The sequence below is a fragment of the Sciurus vulgaris genome (assembly GCF_902686455.1).
Source record: "Sciurus vulgaris genome assembly, chromosome: 15".
NCBI lineage: Eukaryota > Metazoa > Chordata > Mammalia > Rodentia > Sciuridae > Sciurus > Sciurus vulgaris.
The window spans coordinates 84928305-84949731 of record NC_136476.1 but is presented as its reverse complement, the minus strand read 5'-3'; the positions used below and the strand labels follow the sequence as shown (position 1 = coordinate 84949731).

The following is a 21427-nucleotide window of genomic DNA, read 5'->3' as shown; positions in this document are numbered from 1 at the left end:
CCCTTTCACAGATTTTCGGCCTTGCTTCCATTCCCACGCGGCTGAGATGACAGCCTGGGGGCTCAGCGGTGCCCAGGCTCCAGGTCTGCCGCGTGCACCCTGCTCTGTGGCCTGCGGTCAAACAGGTGACGCAGTTCTGACTCTGCCCTGGAATCGTTATGGAAGCAGAGACCAGGTTCGTTGAGAACTTAGTTCAGTGTTCGACCAACAGAAGACCCCACAAGCAGGCGTTATCTTCGGCAGACAGTCTACATAAGAGACCCTGGGGCTCTGGGTTCAAATCTAGTCTGTTTTTCAGTTAATTGCTATGTGACCGTCAGCGAGTCCTTGATCTTTCTGTGCCTTGTTTTACCCATCTCAAATAAGGGGACAGTGACAGTATCTGCCTTGCAGGGTGCTTGGAGCAGAGAGCCTGGCAGGTAGTAGCGACCCTAGAAGTGCTAGCTGTCTTTATGATTTTCCATGAATTGAATAGTCTACAGTTAACGGAATGAGAAGCTAGGGTGGGTAATTATTTCAAATGATCTCACCAAATCTTTTTTGCCTGCTGTACTGGAGATTGACCCCAGGGACACGCTACCACTAAGCTATAACCCCAGCCCCTTTTTAAAAATGTTTTATTTGAGGCTTGCTAAGTTGCTGAAGCTGGCCTCTAACTTGTGATCCTCCTGCCCCAGCCTCCTGAGTAGCTGGAATTACAGGTGTGCGCCACCATGCCAACTACCAAACTGCCTTGTATTTGCAAAATAGGAAAAAGACTCATCTAGATTTATGTTGATAGCAAAATAAGATATATTAGAATTAACATGCCTTTCGAAGGTTGTCAGCAGTTTCATGGAGTGAGTAGATCATCTGAGTTGCAGCTTCTTTGGGACCAGCAGAATTCCTGAAACACGGCACTTCCTTCTCAATCAGGGGCTTCTATGGTCCTGTCAAACATCCCTGGACCACAGGAATCATGCTCCTCAAGTCAGGCCCAGCGTCACCGCTGTGGGGTTCGTTCCGGCTTACACCCTGACTCGCCGACGGGCAGGAAGTGGGAACGGGAGCTAGCTGGAAGGCTGGTTTTGCTTTTTGGGGTACAGATGTTAATCACTGGCTTGTGTTTTGATGTTGCCAGGATATTTAAAATGTCAGAAATAAGAGCGACTGTGGACTCCGTGCCAGGTGTCTTGTTTTGATTCTTCCCGCGGGGCTGGGGCTGGGGCTGGATCCAGGGCCTCCTGCACGCCAGGCGGGTGCTGGGCCTCTGAGCTGCATGCCCAGCCCCTCGGAGGCTGTTCTGAGCACTCTCCATGTGTGAACTCATTTTATGTCTGTACAACCCTTGTGCTTGGTACTGTTTTGTTGTTGTTGTTATTGTTTGTTTGTTTAATTGCCTTATTTTTGCTTCCCAGATCTCCCAATAAAACCTTATCTCTCTATCAAAACCCAGAACCTAACCAAAAGAGTCTGGGAAATGTAGTTACCGTCTTGCAGCCCTTAGGAGAAAGTGGAATTTAGGAGGGCTGAGGCTGGAGACCAAGTGACAAACATCAGTGTAGATCTAGTAGCTGGAGTATTTCAGGGAGCTTCCCTGTCTGCTCCTCTCAGTGGCCCTGTGTGGTCTGTACCATCTGTATTTTCTCTTTAGCATGAGGATATTAACAAATGTCCCACTGCCAGTTGGGTGGGGACAGTGAGATGGCACATGGGCAGTGTGACTCCAGCATGTCGTGCTGCAGGGCCTACGGCCGCCCAGCCCAGCCCCACAGTGTGACTAACAGCGCTGTCCTCTTTCGTTGACTTGTTGGGGTTTGTTTTTAAAACATAGTATCCGTGTGTTGGTTACGTTAGCATTTGCGGGGGTCGGGGGAGTCCGTAACAGAAAGAGGAGCTTAAACATCGAAATAAGAAGAAACTAGAAATAATTTACCACCACTGGAAAATAAAGCCAAACATGGCGAGGCGTCCTTGAACTCTCCGTTGCTGTTTAAAACCTAAGAGCATCCAGTTATTAGGCAGAACAGGCTGCCCGTGTACGATTAATGAGAAGACTTGTGCTGGGGTCACAGGCTGATGAACACTCAGCTCGCTCACACTCTTTGGCAGCAGCTCGGGAAGGCAGCCACGTGCTGGAGATCCTCTGGGAACTTTTTTGCCCTGGGACTTGGACAGTTTCTGATCACGATGATTGAAGATTAAACAAGAGATCATCGTCTTCTGTATGTGAACCTTCGTGTTCCGGCACGTGAATTGCATTTTCAGTCGCTCCATGAGAGCCAGCTATGCTTCGTTCCCAATGCACCGCCCCCCTTGCAGAGTGTGGCTCCTGGCACACGCTACCCCCAGGCCCCGGATAACGGACCAGGTCTGTGAACGGCTCTGACGCTGGCCAGGGGCTAGATGTTCACCAGCTAGAGTGTCCATCAGCCTGCTCATCATGCAGCAAATGCCTGTCAGGGACACCTGGGCAATGCCAGTCACTGGCCACGCGGGATGTGGTCAATCAGGCCTGGTGAAAGAGGCAGCCTGTGTTAGGACCACGTGAACGCCAAGTGAGCGTCCCAGCGAACAGGGTGTCATAAAGGTAGCTGCACGTGGCCCTCGGGAGTCCACCCAGAAGATGGTACCCAGGGAGGGAACTCTTCAGTGTTCAGTGACACGACAACGGAGACAGTTTTCTTTTAGGAAAAACATCAGACTTGAATAAAATGGCAATATTTGTGCTGTTTTATCATGAATTACTCTTAGACAGAAATGGCGATGCAGTGGCAGTAGAAGTCATTTCCATAATAGATTTTTTCTGTGCACTGGGGATTGAGCCCAGAGGCGCTCTACCATTGAGCCATCCCCAGCGCTTTGTATTTTATTTTGAGACAGGGCCTTGCCGAGTTGTCCAGGCCGGCCTCGAACTTGTGATCCTCCTACCTCAGCCTGCAGAGAAGTGGATGACAGGCCACCATACTCAGCCTCCAAAAGACCTTTCCCTTTATTATGTCCTTAGGTGTTTTTAAAGCAAAGTCAAAAATGATCTGCTTCTGTTTTGTTTGTGGTGCCAGAGATCAAGCCCAAGTCCTCAGGCATGCTAGGCAAGGACTCCATCTCCATCTCTACCTCCCCAGCCCTACAAGAAACTGCTTATTGAGGGACACTTGGAACACAGAGAGGGACAAGATGAGATGGGCCTCACGCTCCCAACTCACAGGCTGAGGTCACCAGGCATCCATTTGTCTGTGTGTCAAAAAGACACTTAGTCTTTTCAGGCCGCTCTAGCAGAGTACACGGGACAAGTGGCTTATGAACAACGACCTTCGTTTCTCTGGCAGGTTTGGTGTCTGGCGAGGGACACTTCTTGGTTCCAGGAAGGGGGCTCTGAGGGGCCTCTGCTGTGGGGACACTAATCCCACTCAGGAGGCTCCCCCCCAACCCGATCACTCTCCAAACCCCACGGCGCTGGGGATGAGGTCTGACCAGGTGAATCTGTGGAGGATATGAACTCCCAGAGCTTAGAATAGTACACAGAAGGAAGGTCTAGGAGAAACATTCGCTGGAAATGTGGCAGGTAATGACCTTAACAATATGAGATTATGCAAAACAGTGAGATGGTTTCTAGAGGAAATTCCAGCGGCTGATGACCATGTCTAAAAAGGTTAATTTTATGAATGATCTAAGAAATGCACAATAAAGCAATTTTCATTCCAAATTAGTGCAGTGACTTTCTTGGTTGGTTGTTTTCCTGTTTTGTAAATGGTAGTGTTCAGTTCTGGTTGGGATGTTTTACACTGTTGGGTGTGATGGATCCGTCTTTTCTAGAAAAGACCTGGGCAAGAGGGAAGGCTGGATTTCCAGCGGTGTTGCCCTAGAACGGCTGACCTCTGTCCTGAGTGGACAAGGAGTCTTGATAATTGGTTGTTAAATATTTTACTGTTACTCCTGCAAATAGGAATCAAGGGGCAACGAAATGTCCACATGTAGGGAGAACGTGGTTGTTCTCATGGGAATGTGAACTAATTCATTATGAACTCATCTTTCTGAGATTTCTGTATCACTTTGGACAATAAAGACCTACTAGTACTCAAACTCCGTAAGGATGCGGAACTCATGTCTTTCGTTTGCTCGGGGTCATCAGTTCCTAGAGTAGGGTTAGCACATAGTAGGTGTTCAGTAAGATACTTGTTGGATGAATGGATGGTGATTGTTTGCGGCATAGAGTAGAAAGAGAACCTGTTGCGTACTGTGACATTTTGGGTACTGCTAATGTCCATGAACATTTTGTTTGAGAGCGAATTTATTATAGTCTCGTTGTGGTATGTGAAAAATGTTTTTGGCTATTAGACATTAATTGCCCTAAATTTTTTAAAAAGCTTTTTGTGTAGCCTAGAGTAGTGGTGCACACCTGCTCAGGAGGCTGAGGCAGGAGGATTGCAAGTTCAAGGACGGCCTCAGCAACTTGTCAAGGCCCTGTCTCAAAATAAAATATAAAAAGGCTGGGGAGGTGGCTCAGTGGTAGAGAGTCCATGGACTCGATATCCAGAACTTCCCAAAACAACACAGACCCCCCCGACACCCAGTGTGAAGTCTTTTTTGCAATCAATAATTAATCCGTACTTGGGTATTAAATGATACCCATTTTCTGAATTAGGTTTTATATCTATATGGAGACAAAATAGGATGTACATCAATCAAGGAAAAAGTGATAGCTCAATACTTCATATGATCCATCTTCCTATTGATTGAAGTGTTTCTCTCATAAATGTGTCATCTTCCTTTTTTTTCTCCAGTTGGCAGAGGCTCCAGTGCCTCCCATCCTGGAGATGTGCCCATCACCCAGTCATAAGCCAACAGTCAAATAATCATGGAGTCTTAGAAAAGAATGCACGAGAAGGCACGTGTGCAGCGAGATAAGCACAAAAATAGCCGGGAAATGAGCACCGGGCGAGCGCCACGCAGGCCTGGGGAGAGGGTGCCCTGCGCGGACCCTCCCTGTGGCTCCCCTCTGATTACAGCCCCCACCGGCCCGGCCCTCCCCACCCCGCCTTTCGTACAAACCTTGTATTACGTGTGTATTTTCATCACTCGCTTTGTCCCCTGCTGGGCTGGGGCCCGGCCTGCGGGTGCTGGGTGAGTGCTCTCCCTGAGCCACGCCCCAGCCCCTCCTTGAAGTGTCAGTTAAAGAATGCACCGTCTGCCTGTCTGGGGACGACTTGCCCCGGGACGAGGTGGGCGGCTGCCGTCCACAGCTTCTACCCCCGGGCCTCACCAAAGGGCTGGATCGTGCTGCCCTGAGCACGCCTGTCTATGTCTCAACACGCAGGAGCAGGAGGGCATGACCCGGCCTCACCTGGGGAGGCTGCTGGGCGGTGGAGGGGCACAGGCTCACGGGCTCACTGTCCCCAGGAGAAACCAGCCTGTCTGCCAAGGCCCCCAGCAGGGCGGGAGTGTCCCCATGGTCCCACATCCTTGTTTTCTGGCTTTAAAATTTTGCCCGAACTGGTGGACATGAAATGATATTTCACTGTGGTTTTAAAATGCACTTCTCTGGGTACTCACAAGGCTGAATATAATTTCTTGCTTGAAATTCTTGCTCTGGTCTGGGGACATAGCCCAGTGGCAGAGCACTTGCCTGCATGCTCAAGGCTCTCTCTGGGTTCCATCCCCAGCACTGCCCCTTTTTCTGTTGGGTTATCTGACTGTTCCTCCTGCTCCCACTCTGGATGCTGGGGATAGAACCCCCCCCCCCCACGTGTGCTAGGCAAGCGCTCTGCCACTGAGCCACACCAGCTCTTTGTATTTTATTTTGAGATGGTATCTTGCCAAGTTTCCCACACTGGCCTCGAATTTGCCATCCTCCTGCCTCAGCCTCCAGTGGGATTACAGGCATGAGTCACCTCAGTCGGCAGGAATTCTTTTATTTGCAATAAAGGGACCGTGGGCTTGCAGGAAGACAGCCACGATGGCTTCTCTCCTAGTATTTACCTCAATAAATTACTTTAAAGTCCAGGCTTTGTGTCTGATTGTTCCTTCCTGTCAAGCCTGTTCCCTCGTCTTAATTCCTCTTCAGAGAATTTCAGCAGGAAGACATCAGTTGTTCTTGGAATGCAGAACTGGAGTAAATTACAGTCCATAATATTATGCTGGACAACAAAAGCCTGCACGTGTGCACACGGTGTCATCCGATTTCTTTTAAGAACTCAGCTGAGGCAGAGAGACATTATTTTCCCATTTTTCAGGTGAGAAAACTGAGGCTTTTTGCCCAGTTCTTCTGTTGCTCCCTCTTTCTTGGTAGTGTTGGGACAGAACTTCTGATGAGACTGGGTTATTGGGCTACGTGAGAGAAAATAATTGTCTATAAAGCTTTTCATTTTTCCCAGAGAGTAGGTTTTTCTTCTTTAATGGGATGGTGGGCTTCAAACTGAAAAAACAAAGACACAAACAAAAAGTAACAGAACCAACCTTTCCGGAGTCCTTGGTCATTTCTCTAAACCTCATTAAATAATTAAAAGCATGGCCAGGCTGGGGTGCAGCCCAGTGAGAGCTCATGCCGAGCATGGCTGAGGCCCTGGCTTCCACCCCCAGCACCAAATACATTTTTTAAATTAAGAGAAAACAATTTTTAAAAGTTCCACAGAGTCTTAGAAAGGGGGAGGGTTCGTTGGCAAGTGCTTGGGACAGTCCTGTGAAGTCCTGGTGTGGCCTGCGGGCCTCGAGACCCCCGCTGTCCCTTCACCCCCACGTTCTAGGTCCGCAGGGCGCCTCCAGCTCTGGGTGAGTTCCCTGGGCTGCGCGGGCCGCCCCACCCGCCTCTGCCCCTGCCTCCCTGTTTTGCCTGGGTGACTTTTACCTCCCTTCCTCCTCTCAGCCTGGAAACCACCTCCTGGGAAAGGCTTCTCCCAATCCCCTCTAGCTGGGCTCCAACCAGCCTTTTATTTAAGCTCGTTAAGCCTCTGCTGTTGCCCAGGAGCCTGGCTCAGGGTTGGTGCTCAGTAGGAATGGTGGCATTAGTGCAGCTTATGGGAAGGAGACAGGTGTACGTGTTACACCAAAGTGACCGAGACCCATAGAAAAGTGGCTTGAACAATCACACGTTATCCCACGAGGGGAGACCAGTGTGGAGAGGGTCGGGGTTGTTGCCGCAGTTCCCAAATAACGGCATCGAAAAGTGGGTGCTTTCCATCCCCCGGCTCCGCCGTTCTCAGCTTGTGCGAATGCTTCCTCCCCGAGGTTGCAGGACAGTTCAGAAATTACAGGCACCACAGGCAGCATGTCAAGTAAAGAAGGGGAAGAGTGTAGCCCGGCATGGCGCTGCACATCTGTGATCCCAGCATCTCAGGAGGCTGAGGCAGGAGGATCACAGGTTGGAGGCCAGCCTCAGCAACTTAGCCAGGCCCTGTCTCAAAGTTAAAAAAAATAATAATAATAAAAATGTAGCTCAGTGGTAGAGCACCCTTGGGTTCAGTCCCCAGTAGCAAAAAAATAAATACATAAATAAATAAATCAAAGGGGGGGACTTGTTAGGGAAGAAAACCTCAACCTCTGTATTTGCCCAGTAGACATCCCTGCGCCTGGTCAGCCAGGCTGATGGCACGTGTCCAGGTCCTCCCTGCGGTGGAGAAGGAAAAGCGATCTTGTGATAAGACAGGCGCTCTGCCGCAGGGAGGACAGGGTGCTGCTGGGTGTTCTGGCCAAGTGTCTGTCCCAAGGGATGTCTTGCAGAACCCGGGTGCACGGCTCGCCTGACAGACCTGAACTAGCGGGTGGAAGCTCACGGGTACGTGGTCTTAACAGTGTGGCCTTGTGTCTGCTGTCGTCTCCGTCTCTGCAGACCACTGTCCCCCTGACCTGACCTGCACACGGACAGAAATTACTTACTAGCAATTTTCCCCTCAGCTCCTGCAGCCGCCCCAGCGTGATCACCGGTCTTGGCGAGGGGGCCAGGCGCAGCCGTGGAACGGAGACTGGGGACCCCTGCTCTTCCGTCACCCATGTGTGTTTGACTTTATTTCACACTGGAAGCTGAGGACCAGGGTGGAGCTCCAAGGCAGAGCACCTCCCTGCCTGTGCGAAGCCCTGGTTCAGGCCCCGGCTCCGCCAACGGAACCAACCAAAAGCCACCAGTGAGTCCACTGATGAGCATTTTGGTGGACAGTCTTTTTTCCTTGGTGTTGACCAAGTTTCAAATGCGAGGGCCTTGAACTTTCCCCTGTGATATTTTCGAAATATTTTGTATCCTCTCCTTCCCTCGCCTGGAACTATTTATAGGGTGCAGAAATAAGTCTGGCTATTTTCTTGGTGTTGAAAGTTTACCTGGTCCCCTGACTCTCTCCAGCCTGCAGAGATTTCCTGGTATTTGGCATGTGGCTTCTTCCTCTTCTCTTCCTCTCCTGGGATCATCTTGGACTTGCTTCCTGGGGGAGGGAACCTCCGGCAGAGAGCAGAGCGCAGTGCAGGGGAATGGAGGAGGGGCTGGGCAGGCTCAGGAAAGAGACTGTCATGTTTGAATGGCCACAGGGTTCAGCCTCTGCGTGGGAACCAGGAAATGAGCAAGTATACACCCCACTTCCAGGTCCCCGCCAGACGTTGGGTCCTGAACGTTTGTGTTACAGATGTGCATCTTACGGTCATGACTTGATTAAGCGCCCTTTCTGTCCCCGTGAAACATAGGTTTTTTAAATTAGTAGGGTGAGCAAGATTTTGCTTTCTGTGCCTAGCTTCTTTCATTGGACTCCGCTGACAGCTGCAAGTGAGACCCGTCTTTCTGAGACTAATTTTTATAGCCTCATCATCCTTAATACATTTCCTCTTCTATTTAAGCCGTTTGTCAATGCCTATCTGGAGGAGTAATCTTTTGAACAGACTAATAAAAATTGCACTAACAGAAATCAGTTTGGGGCCAGGGAAGTGGCTCCCTGGTAGAGTGTCTAGCATGCAGGAGGCCCTGGGTTCTATTCCCAGCAAACTTCCCTGCCCCCAACAGCTTTTCTTTTTAATGAAAAAAGAAAAGGAAGTGCTTTCTTAAAAAAGGTGTGGTTTTTGTCTGTTTGTTTAAGCCAGGTGTGGTGGTGCACACCTGTAATCCCAGCTACTTAGGAGGCTGAGGCAGGAGGACCGCAAGCTGGGGGCCCGCCTCAGCAACTTAGCAAGGCTGTGTCAAAATAAAAAATAAAAAGGGCTGGGGATGTGGTTCAGTGGTTAAGTGCCCTAAATTAAATCCCCAGTACCAAATAATAAAGAAATAGGCTCCCCTACCCCCCAAAACCTTATTCTTTCCTATCTCTTTCACCCAGCATGTTTGGAGCAGTTACAGATGTTTGTTTTTGTTTATCTGTTGTTTCTATTGTATCCGGAGGAACAGATTGGGGACTGGAGGTCACCGAGGTATTCAAAGAACATTGAAAGAGGTCGCCAGCGGGTAGCAGCTCCTCCGCCCCTGCCCGCCCGCACGCCAACCTGGCCAGCCTGGCGCGCCTGTTGCGGTTATGCCCCCACCACACTTGAGTCCCAGGAGGCTGGGACCCTGCATCGCATCACGCGGAGCCTCCTGCGTTCCTTGGCCCAGGCGCCTCCTCTGTCCTTCCATCAAACCTCTGACCTCAGCCTCCCTGTTGCCCTTTTCCACAATGTAATTATTGTTAATAAGAATACAGAAATGCGACTTCCAGGCTGCGTCTGCCTTGACACATTCTTTACGGTTGCTTCTGGTCTTCTCTCTCACCTTCCGATTCCAACTGCCGGAAAGAACCGTGGGCACAGAGCGACTCCTTTATGTCTTCCTTTTCACAGCAGAAGGGGCATGTGGCTAATTGCAACAAAGAAACCTAAATGTGAGACTTTTCTTGGCAAGTTGTAGAACTGCACTGTGGGTGCGGGCTGGCCTTAGCTGGACTGTCCGGCCGCAGGAGCCCAAGCTTGGATCCCCGTCCCTCAGTTGTGGGACAGCTCCCTGTTTTCTAGGCCTTTTCTTCTTTGTTTCCCATTTGCGGTGCGGCTGAGAGATCGCTCTACCTTTGGGCCGTGCCCAACCCTTTGTGGGCATCCCCCGGGGGGGCACCACCCCAAGTCTAAAGCAGCTTCGGCACCGCTTCGGGATCAGGGCGTACGTGGCTGTGCTCCTTGAAACAAACCTTCCAGTCCTGCCCTGTGCAGCTCCGTCCACAGAAAAACAATGAAGTTGCCTTGGGTAATACTGGGTCACCAGGTCAAGTTTTGACCCTTTTAGGTTGAAAAAATGTGTCCATAACATAATGTATGGAAAAACATCTCTGTTTGTCCTTGGAAACTATTTTTTGGTTTTGGTATTGGGGTTGAACTCAGAGATGCTCTACTACTGAGCTACATCCTCAGCCCTTTTTATATTTTGAGACAGGGTCTTGCTAAGTTGCCCTGGCTGGCCTCAAACTTGTGATCCTCCTGCTTCAGCCTCCCTAGTCACTGGGATTACAGGTGTGCACCACTACACCCTGCCAGAAGTAAATTGAGGGGGGGAGGGAAGGGTTAGTGTTAGGGTTAGAGTTAGGGTTAGGGAGGGGGGCAAGTATGGAGGAAGAAAGTACTGTATAGAGGGTAAAGAGGGGTGGGAGGGGTGGGGGGAAGGGGAAAAAAATAACAGAATGAATCAAACAACATTACTGTATGTAGATTTATGATTACACAAATGGTATGCCTTTGCGCCATGTACAAACAGAGAGGCAACATGTATCCCATTTGTTTACAATAAAATAAAAAAAAAAAAAGAAGTAAATTGATTTTTAAAAGCATTTTAAACGTTTTCTTACAGTTACTCTTTGGTAAATTGATAACTTCTGCCATTTTCCCCTCAAAGGCAAGAGGAAGCTAATGTCAGTCATGTCAGCCACAGGGATCCATTGAAATAGAGACACTTAAGGTATCCTTCCCCGAGTGCCCGAGTCCTTAGGAAAGTGAATTTGTTAAAGATCAGAATATCCTAAAACAGAAGCCTACATAGCACAGATGGCGGTGGAACCAGAAATGTGGAGGGGTAATCCCTTCACGGAGTGAGTCGCTGCTGGGGAAGGACAGGCTTGTGGGGAAACTGACCTCCGGGCCTCCATTCCTTGACTCTCCCACTCATGCAGAGGTGGCTTTAGCCTCGTAGCTTCTAAGTTGGCTCCTCCCAGAGATGTTGAGTTAATGTTGACCTAGTACACTTTACAGTTATAGGAAGTACCATATTGGTTTTGGTTTTGCGAGGCCGTGAATTGAACCCAGGGCCTCACCCACAGTAAGCATGTGCTCTCCCACTGAGCAACACCCCCAGAAAGTGCTGGTTTCAAAGCCGACCTCAAGCTAGGTGCAGTGGGGCCTGCCTCTAATCCCAGCAGGCACTTGGGAGGCTGAGGCAGGAGGATTGCAAATTCAAGACCAACCTGGGTGACAACCAGACCCTGTCCCTCCCCACCCCAAAATGTTGACATATACTTTGAAGAAAAACTTCCTTGTGAATGACTTGGGTGTCCTCATCTCAAAGGAAATGACTTTTCTGAATGCACTTTCCTTGTCAGCTCTTTCCCATAATTAGAAAAAAAAAAAAAAATCAGATTCAGTAGTCAAGAGAAATCGTCACCTACCGACCTAGAGAGACCACCTTTAGTCCTGACTGATGATTTATAGGCAGGTGTGCGAGGGCAGAATTTGTTTTTATTAAACTTGATGATTCTATAAGAATTCTGATGAAGATACAGTGGCCCAAACCAACGATGTCACCCAGTGCATAAAGGAGCTTCACCAGGGCACAGTACCTACAGCCAGACTTGAAAGCAATCACAAAATACCACGGTTTCATTCGTTGACACAACAGCTGTTTCTTCGGGGGCTTTTTGACTTATCCTTGGTTGGTTTGAATTGAAGAACAAGGTGACCTCAAGGTCAAGTGTGAAGTCAGGAGAAGGTTCTTGGAAACTTGCACCTGCAGTCCTCCGGCGGTCTGGGGTTGAGGGTGAGAGGAGGCAGGCGCAGTGTGCGCGGACGCGTGGAGCCTGACGCTCCGTCAGGTCCTGGAGTTCTTGTCTTTGGAAAGGCGCAGCTTTAAAACAGAAGTTTCAGCGCAGAGGTCCTGTGGCAGTGGTTCCCACAGGGTGGTCGCCGGGCCTGGGGAGGGTCCCAAGCCCTCTCAGGGAGTCTGCGGGTTTTGTCCTTTCCACTTTACCGACACTTGCACTGAGGTGCAGGAGCGCAGGCTGGTGAGGCTGTGGCGCCCCCGGGGAATCCCCCGCGGCGGCCCCACAGCCCCGAATCGCATGGTAGCCGCGCTCTTCAGCAGGAGCTGGTAACGTTTTTAGGTTTTATTTTAAAATGTCTTCGATGGAGCCACGCCCAGTGGCCCCTGGGACTGTGGCTCCAGCTACTGGGGAGGCTGGGGCAGAAGGATCGCTTGAGCCCAGGAGTTGAAGGCTAGTCGAGGCCAGATGGCGAGAACCCCGTCTCAAAAAAAAGTCATCGCTGAAACAGATTGTTAGTTTTATTCGTCCCCAGCCTTGAATATACATGTCTCCAACAGTATGCGTGAGAAGGTAGGAGATGTGCAGGAAGCACTTCAGTGCAGCCACAGCGCCCGCCTGAATGAGCCTCGGGCTGCTTTTGCGCCGGCACCATTTTTATCTTACGAAAGGATTGACAGACACACTCTTGAATATTTGGCGGATGTTTCCCACACTGAATAAGGGAGCCGGTCACTCACTGCCAGGAAACAACCGGTCCTGTTGTCAACGGTGACATCACAGCGTCTGAGTGAACACTGGATTTGGGGGAACTTTTGCATTTGCAGTGTGAGGGGAACAGCTTCCAAGTATTTAGACTCAGGAAAGATGGGCTAGTGGTATAAACAAATGTGATTTTTTGATATTTTGCAATGAAATGTGTTGAGACTTGGAAGGTCTGCGCGTATCAACGGGATGACATTTTCTAACTGACCCATTGGTCCCATGGTGGAAGTGCAAGCTGGGCTCCTGGGTTGTGTTGTGAAGGAGCGGGAGGGGAGCCCTCGGATTCCATGTCATCTGCAGCTCGGCTTGGGGAGCTATTTGTCGAGTTTAGGGGTGGTGTCAGCAGTAATGTCTGCAGTCATCTTAAAAGGGTGTTTGAAATACGCCTCTATTTTCTAACTACCTGACTCTGGGAGTGACATTTTTTTTCATATACTTCAACCCAAGTAAGGACTCATAACAGATTAAGGCACAGGCAGCCCTGAGCGCCCACCCAGCTGTCTTCTTTCAAGCCAGACACTAGAGAGACTTGCAAAACGTGAAATAGGCCAGTGCCACGCTTCCCACTATTTTTTTTTTAAGTATGGTTTTTCATGTTTTGAATTCTTGTGTTTGATTTACTTAATTAATTTCCTCACTTACACTGGGTGTTGAACCCAAGGGTGCTCTGCTACTGAGCTACATTCATCAGCGCTTTTCACTTTTTATTTTGAGACAGGGCCTCTCTAAGTTGCTGAGGGTCTAGCTAAGTTGCAGAGACTGACCTGGAACTTGTGATCCTCCTACCTCAGCCTCTCAAGACTCTGGGATTGCAGGTGTGGACCCCCATGCCCCGCTTGAAAGTGTAGTGTTTAAAAATTTAAAAAAAAAAGTACCCCATTTACTTAGCATGTGATGGATTTATTACTGTTTAAATGAATTAACAGGCATTTTAAAAGTCTCTTTTTAATTTTTGATAGGGTAACTATAAGTAGATGTAACCAGAGTTCTTCAGGGCGCTAGGTGATTTTTAAGACGGCAGAACGGGGCCGGGCAGGGTGCTGTGTGCCTGTAATCCCAGCAACTCAGGAGGCCGAGGCCGGAGGACTGCGAGTTCAAAACCAGCCTCAGCAACTTCGTGAGACCTTATCTCAAATAAAAAATAAAGAGGGCTGGGGGTACATCTCCGTGGTAGAGTGCCCCTGGGTTCGATCTCAGTACCAGAACAGGAAAGGCAGAGGTCTTGAGCTGTTGTCATGCCACAAACACCATCACCAAAGTAGCAATGGCTACTTTTTAAAGGCCCATTTGTAATATTTGCTCACAAAGGAGTCTTTTAAAGATTTGGAACTTTTTTTCCATTAAGTTTCCCACATTTTGGTCAAGAATGTAAGTGGGTTGATTAGTTTTTCATCTGTTTTGAATTTTCTTTTAGCTGCTGTAAAAATGTCCGTGCTGCCGCGTCCATGTGCCGGTCCCAGCAGGCGTGGCGTCGTCAGAGCTGAGCTGATACAGCATCAAAAGAGCCACGCCGTGGCCACAGAGAGCATTGGCTGATTTGTTACTATTTGGGGGTTTTATTATTCAGACCTTCTGTCTCCTTTGGCCCCCGTCCTTTGGTTGAGCTTGCAGAGTGGTCTCGAATACAGATCACTTTATTGAAAACACACGGTTGGCTCGAGGTCAGTCGTCTTTAAGTGGACTCGCTTCAAATAGCAGAAGGCTTTTTTGTGCTTTTTGCTTTTAGGACTTGGGTATCAAAAGCTGTTGCCTTCATTATCTACACCGGGCTGAAGAGAATTGCAAACTGATATAAGAGTTAGGGAAAACCCGCAGTCAGACCAACAGGGCAAGAGTGAAATCCAGGAGCAGATGCGCTCAGTAAGCCTCCGAAGCAACCTCGCCACCTGCCCGCCATCACCAGGGTCCTGGAGGTGAGGGGAGATGATCCTGCAGAGAAGACTCCTAAGCGGAGCTGGGTCTTGGTTCTTAAATAGATGGGGCGGCTGACCCGCGAGCCCTGTGAAGAAGCCTTGCTCCAAGTTGCTAGGAATGATTTGCAGCCTTTACTTGAATCCTTTGTGTATTTGTTCTCTCAAGTAGTTTAAAGAGACCTACGCTCTTGTTTACACTGTTCATTTGCTCAACAACTCTTGTCTTTAGAGATAACATAAATAAATAATCTCCCTGAGCTGCATTTCTCAAAACGGAGTCTAGGTGGTTGTGGAGTAGATCATAAAGGACTAAAAGTCACTGAGAACTTTGTCCCCACACCCTTTTTTATGGGGGGGGGAGACATAATGGGGATTGAACCCAGAGGACTCTACCACTGAGCTACATCTCCAGCCCTTTAATATTGACTTTTATTATTATGACGATGATTTTTTGTTGTGCAGGGGATCAAACCCAGGCCTCATGCAAGTCAAATGCTCTACCACTGAGCCGCATCCCAAGCCCCAGCCCTTTTTCTCAATTCTGAGACAGGGTCTCTGCTAAGTTACTGGGTCTGGCCTGATACTTGCAATCCTCCTGCCTCAGCCTCCTGAGTTGTTGGAATTATAGGTGTGGGTCACCATGCTCAGCTTGTCCCTTTTTTTTTTCAGTACCAGGTTTTGAATTTAGTGGTTAAGGGACCCTAGACCCCCCCCCCCCCGCTTTTTTTTTTTTTTTAATTATTTTTTAGGGCTGGGGCTGGGGCTCAGTGGTAGAGTGCTTGCCTAGCATGTGTGAGGCACTGGGTTTGAGCTTCAGCACCACATATAAATAACTAACTAACTAAATAAATAAATAAATAAAATAAAGGTCCATCCACAACTAAAAACATATTTTTAAAATTATTTTTTATTTCGAGACAGGGCCTTGCTAGTTGCTAAGGCTAGTCTCAAACTTATGATCCTCCTGCCTCAGCCTCCAGAGTCACTGGGATTACAGGCGTGCACCACCACACCCAGCTTGTCAGTCATTTTTAATAACATTTAAAACCATCAGTTATCAAGGCAGACATTTTACCGTGATTATTTTCAGTTAGAGAAGCATTTTAATAAGGCAGAGACCTCCATGTGGTCAGGCGATGTCCCACCAGCTCCTCTGTGGGCCTAGGCCAGCGTTAGATGGAAGAAACCATTTCTTTTCAAAGGATTTCTCAAGTTTGGGAGGCAGTGCTTTTGCCTCCTGCCCTCTCCTCCCTCACCCAAGTTACAGAAAATTTATTCATTTACACTTGCGTAGCTTTGAATGAAAAATAGAGCCCGGCAGCACAAAGGTGGACTTAAAGCTGATGCTCAATTTAGAAAGCAAGCAAAGCAAGCTAGCTGCACGTGTGCGCACCTGTGGCCACCAGCCTGTGATCAGCAGCGCTGCCCCAGGGGCTGGGTGCATATCAGTGGCTTCCCTAGTACATGGGAGGCCCGGGGTTCCATCCCCAGCACCACCACAAAGACAAAAGCAAACAAACAAACAACCCTGTATTTTATACTTAATAATGTGCAAAAGGTTGGTCCTACGTGAAGTGAGCTTGGAGCGGTTTGTGGTGCTAGATTCGTGGGTGTGTACCTACCTCCAAATGCGTACCTCCAATCCATTGTGTAAATTAAATATGTACAGCCTTTTTTTCCTGTTTTTGAGATGGGGCCTTACAGTATTGCCCAGGCTGATCTCAAACTCCTGGGCACAAATGGTCCTCCTGCCCCAGCCTCCTGAGTGCTAGGACCACAGGTGTGAACCACTGACTATGTACAGCTTTTTAATATCAATCATACCTCAATAATGTGGCTGAAAGTAACGAAGCAGGGCCCAGACACAGCGATGCACACCTGTGATCCCAGTGACTTGGGAAGCTGGGGCAGGAGGATCGCCAGTTCAAGGTCAGCCTCAGCAAATTAGCGAGGCCCCAGGCAACTTAGCGAGATCCTGTCTCAAATCAAAAATAAAAAAGGGCTGGGGATGTGGCTCAGTGGTTAAGCACCCCAGATTCAATCCCCAGAAGAAAGAAAAAAGAAAAAACAAAGGAAGAAAGAAAAAAAACAAGCTGAAGTAGTACAGTGAACGTGTTTCAGTAGATTGAATGGATGTGATAGGGCGAGACAGCTGTGTTGATTTGATTCGACCCTTCCCCGTTTTGCATGACAGTCATGACTGATTTGTGACAAAGCGCTGAGACATTTGGTGGCCTGTCTCTGTGCTTGTGTTGCTGGGGCCAGAACCCTCTCCTCTCTTACCTCTCCGGAAGCAGCAAACTTTCCATCTTGGCCTTGCTAGGAGCCCTTTCTTCCCTGTGATGTGCTAATGTGCTCTCTGGCTCTCTTCCACAGTCCTTTCTGGGCTCCTTCCTGGGCCAGGCCCTCTTTGCTAATTCTATGCAGGCTCCTTTCTCTCTGGCGGTCTGGTCCTTGGCTGTGACTTCAGATTCGCCCACCCCCTGGCCCTCTCCTTGAGCCCCAAGTGGAGCTGTTTCCCCTTTCTGGACATGCCAGTCCCTCGGTTGGCTCGGCAAAACTACATTTAATTCCACCTTGAAACACAGCTCTTCCATATCTGGACCATTTATCTAGTAGCAGAAAACAAAGCAGAGAGTCACCCTGGAATCCTCACGTCCCTCCCAGCTTCCTCACCCAGCCATTCACTGAGCTTATTGGATTCTGTTTGTTTAGTGTCTCCAAAATGCAACCCTGTGCACCTGCTTCCTCTGGTCTGGACGGAGAGGACAGTCTCTTGGTGATTCAAAATGTACCCGTGGTCATGCCACCCCTTGGAAGTCCTGCTCGGGCCTGCTGGAGGTCCTGAGCTCCTCAGGTCTGCGTCGGAAGCCTTGGGTGACCTGGCCCTGGGTGGTCTCTAGTCTCTCCACCAGCACCACCTGTCCCCTTGCACCTTGATCACCCTCACATCACTCCCACCTCCTTGCTCCAAACTCCATCAGCCTTTTGGAATGACAACTCAGAGGTGCCAGTTACGGTGTTCACATACAGGCTGTGCTGTGTGTCTCACCTGTCAGTTTGGGGCATCTGAGAGAGATGTTTCCCTTTGCACTGGGACGCTTCGTTACATCCAAAAAGCATGTTTCTAAAACACGAATGAATCGGGCAGAGTTCAGTACTCCAGGCTCTTTTCTAGCCAAGTTTGGTAATGTTGATTTAAAACTGTCCAACCAAAAGGCACCCGAGAATGATCATGGAAACTCTTGAGTGCTGCTTCCTGTGTCGCAAAGCATTATTAAGAGAATTGTCCATTGAAATTATGTTAATCACAGAGGAAGACTGAATTCTCTCTCTCTTCTTTTAAACAGGATCAGTTTGACAACTTAGAAAAACACACACAGTGGGGAATCGACATTCTTGAGAAATACATCAAGTTTGTAAAGGAAAGGACAGAGATTGAGCTCAGCTATGCGAAGCAACTCAGGTAAGTTGATATCGAAAAGGGTAATTTGGTAAACTGCAAATGCATGTCACAATAATTTATATCTGCACCTTGTACTATAAATATATAATCCTTTAAATATTTCTTTCTTTTATGTTATGTAATATTTCAGTAGGAGCAGTTTCTAATCCAGAAAAACAATTTTCATAGAATAGTAAAAATAAACCAGGGCTGGGTGGGGGTATAGCTCAGTTGGTGGAGTGCTTGCCTGGCAAGCACAAGGCCCTGGGTTCAATCCCCAGTACCGGAAAATAAATAAATAAACCATTGCTTTTAGGCTCAAGTGTGTGTGTGTGTGTGTGTGTGTGTGTGTGTGTGTGTGTGTGCGCATGCATGCAGTCCTGGGGATGGAATCCAGGGCTTCAGGCATGCTAAGCAAGTGCTTTATCCCTGAGCTAAACCCCAAGCCCTTAAATCTTTAATGATGAAATGATACAAGAAATTGGTTTTCATATAAAATATTTAAAAATTGTTGGTAGAATTGATCTTGAACCTGAAGTGGCATGTAAAATCTCTAATGTGTGGTCGAATTGACTTACGCCTGTTGTTTTAAAGACTTGTTAAAGGTGTCGATGGGGGTGCTGAAGCTCTTGGTGGTTTTTGGTTTGGGAGTAAGTAGTTTTCAGGCAAAGCGTATCTGCATCAGAGATGTGTCCCGGGTTGTGAAAGAACAGGCCCCTGTTGTTCAAATAAGCATCTAAGTGATGCCCAGGGAATATTTTTTTTTCTTTTTGCGATAATGATTTTATTTAGTTGGGATATGTATTCAGAAGTGGGAGTGCTGGATCACAAGGTAGCTATATTTTTGATTTTTTGAGGAACCTCCACATGGTTCTCTGGACTTTCCGTTCATAGCCCTTCTCCCTGTGGTTGTAGTTTGCGTTTCCCTGATGGTTAGTGATGTTGGGCACCTTTTTATACAGCTGTTGGCCACTTGTATGTCTTTGAAAAAATGTTTACTCGAGATATTTGCCCATTTTAAAATCAAGCTATTTGGATTTTTGCCGTTGAGTCATGTGAGTTCCTTTTATTTTTAGGATATTAATCTCTTATCAAATATATGGTTTACAAATATTTTTCTCCTGCTCCATAATTTGCTCTCGTATTTTATTTTTTGTGTGCAGAGACTTTAGAGTTTGACGAAGTCCTACTGGTTTATCTTTGTTTTTAGGGTCAGATCTGAAAAATCATTGCTCTGGCGGAGGTCAGGATTCCCCCCCAGACTTTCTTCCAGGGGTCTTAGTTTCAAGTCTTATGTCTTTAATCCATTTTGAGTGGGTTTTTGCATATAGCGTGTGAGGTATGGGTTGCTTCATTCTTCTACGTGTGGATATCCAGTTTTTCCAGTATCATTTATTGATGAGACTATCCTTTTCCCATCGCGTGTTCTTGGAACACTTCTCAAAGATCAGCTCACTGTAGATCTCTGGGTTTCTACAGAATGTTTTAATGGGTGGTAAGTGTTGTTTCCATCAAGTAACTACAATGTAAACTCCATGGGGCTCTGTCCCTGAGCCACATCCCCAGCCCTTTTATATTTTGAGACAGGCCTTGCTAAGTTGCTGAGGCTGTCTTTGAACTTGTCAAATCCCGCCTCAGCCTCCTGAGTCTCTGGGATTTTAAGCGTGTGCCCCTCGCCCACCATCCCAAGATTCAGATAGCAACATTAGTTTCATCACATCTCTCAGAGCCATCAAAATGCATGCTTTGGGGGAAGAAGTTTCTGAGTAACAGAACTGATGCCTTCAAGACTGTTACCAACCCCCACAGGAGCCTCGTGGCGGCCAAGGGATCCTGCTGGGGATCCTAGGCCCTCACGTCCCGCTCTCCCAAGGGGCTTCCTGTTCATCACAGCCTCCTTTCCCATCCTCCCCACCTGCCTCCCACTTCACAGAAACAATGGAGGCAATTGGAGGAAGGCTTGGGCAGACTCCGCCGCCCCCACCTACCAGCATCCACACAGCCCCGGGGCCCAGGAGAGGGTGTGCCCGCTCTCTGCCTCTCTTGCCCAGTCTCTGCCCAGGTGTTTCCCTCTCTCCTGTCACCAATTCTCCGCTCCCTTTGGGATTTTCCCGATAGTACACTTTGTCTTCCATCATCAAGGAAAAGCAGAGCTTCTCTGCGCTCATTACCCCTCCAGCCACCACCCTTTCTCCGCTGCCCTTTGCAACGGGACTCTCAGGCACGCCGGTCGCCCCAAACCGAAGCCCCGGTCCTGTCTTCTATGGCCTGTCCTCAGCATTCTCGACCGTTTGGCAGCGTTGACAGGGCGGTTGCTCCTGCCTTCTGGAGACATTCCCCCCTGCTGGAAGCTCCTCCTCAGGCCCTGTGCTGGGTCCTCTCCCCTCTCTGCTCCCTTGGTGATCACAGCCGACTCTGGCTTCAGCCACCATCTTTGTGCAGTGACTCACAGATGTGTATCTCCAAGCCAGACCTCTCTCCTGAACCCCGAAGCAGCTGCTTAAAACCTCTGTTTGGATGTCCAAAAATATTTGCAAAGGGGCCTGTCTGAGAGCCCATGCTGTCCAGGGACTTGCTATCTGCATTTCCACGGCCCAGTTTCCTCCAGTTCTTTAGGGCAGCTGCGCCCTTCCGGGCCTGGGACAGAACCCCGGAAGCTACTTCCCAGGAGCCCTGGCAACACGCTCCAGATCTACCCAGGATCTGACGCTTCTCCTCACCTCCACTGTGGCCCTGGGCCGGGTCACCATCAGCCCCTGCCTGGGTTACCATGAGTCTCCGGCTGGTCCCCTCATGGGCCCCATCTCCTGCTGGCTGCCTGTTTTCTACAGAGCAGCCAGATCGCAGTTTCCCTCTGTTCAAAATTTCAGCAAGCTTTGAGTGCCATGGAGTCAAGTGCTCTGGGAGAGCTCCAAAGTCCTCACAGGAACCACCCTACACACCTGCGTGGCGCGGCCTGCAGCCCTCCATCAGCCAGCCCTCCCGCCTCCTGTGCATGCTCTTGCCCCAGGGCTGCTGCGCGGACCCGCCCTTCCTACAGGTGTCACCTGAATGTTCTTCCCCAGGTCCCTGTGACCCGCTCCCTCACCTCCTTCCAGCCTCTCTCCACACGCCACTGCGCTGAGGCCCACCTCAACCCTCAGCCCCCACGCTCTGCTTTACCCTTCCCTTTTCCATGCCTTTGGTTGCTTTCTAACATCCCACGCATTTTTCTTTATTTTTTTCTCATACCTGTGTTTTACTTACATATTTTTTTATGTGGTGCTGAGAATGGACCCCGAGTGCTCCACCCCGGAGCCCCAGCCCCAGCTCGCTCTTTATTTTTTTTAAGTTGACAAAGGTCATACGTGCGTCTGGCGTGCACCGTG

The 21427-nt window shown here is 48.9% G+C and overlaps 1 protein-coding gene across 16 annotated transcripts in view; it reads left to right on the top strand.

The window, feature by feature from the left end:
- Positions 1-21427, top strand: part of FNBP1 (formin binding protein 1) — a 106292-nt gene that overhangs the window by 26123 nt on the left and 58742 nt on the right. For all 16 annotated transcript variants that reach the window (XM_079111747.1, XM_079111748.1, XM_079111751.1 and 13 more), the window contains exon 2: positions 17965-18080. In XM_079111747.1, the coding sequence (XP_078967873.1) occupies positions 17965-18080 (116 nt within the window). The remainder of the gene's footprint in view (positions 1-17964; positions 18081-21427) is intronic.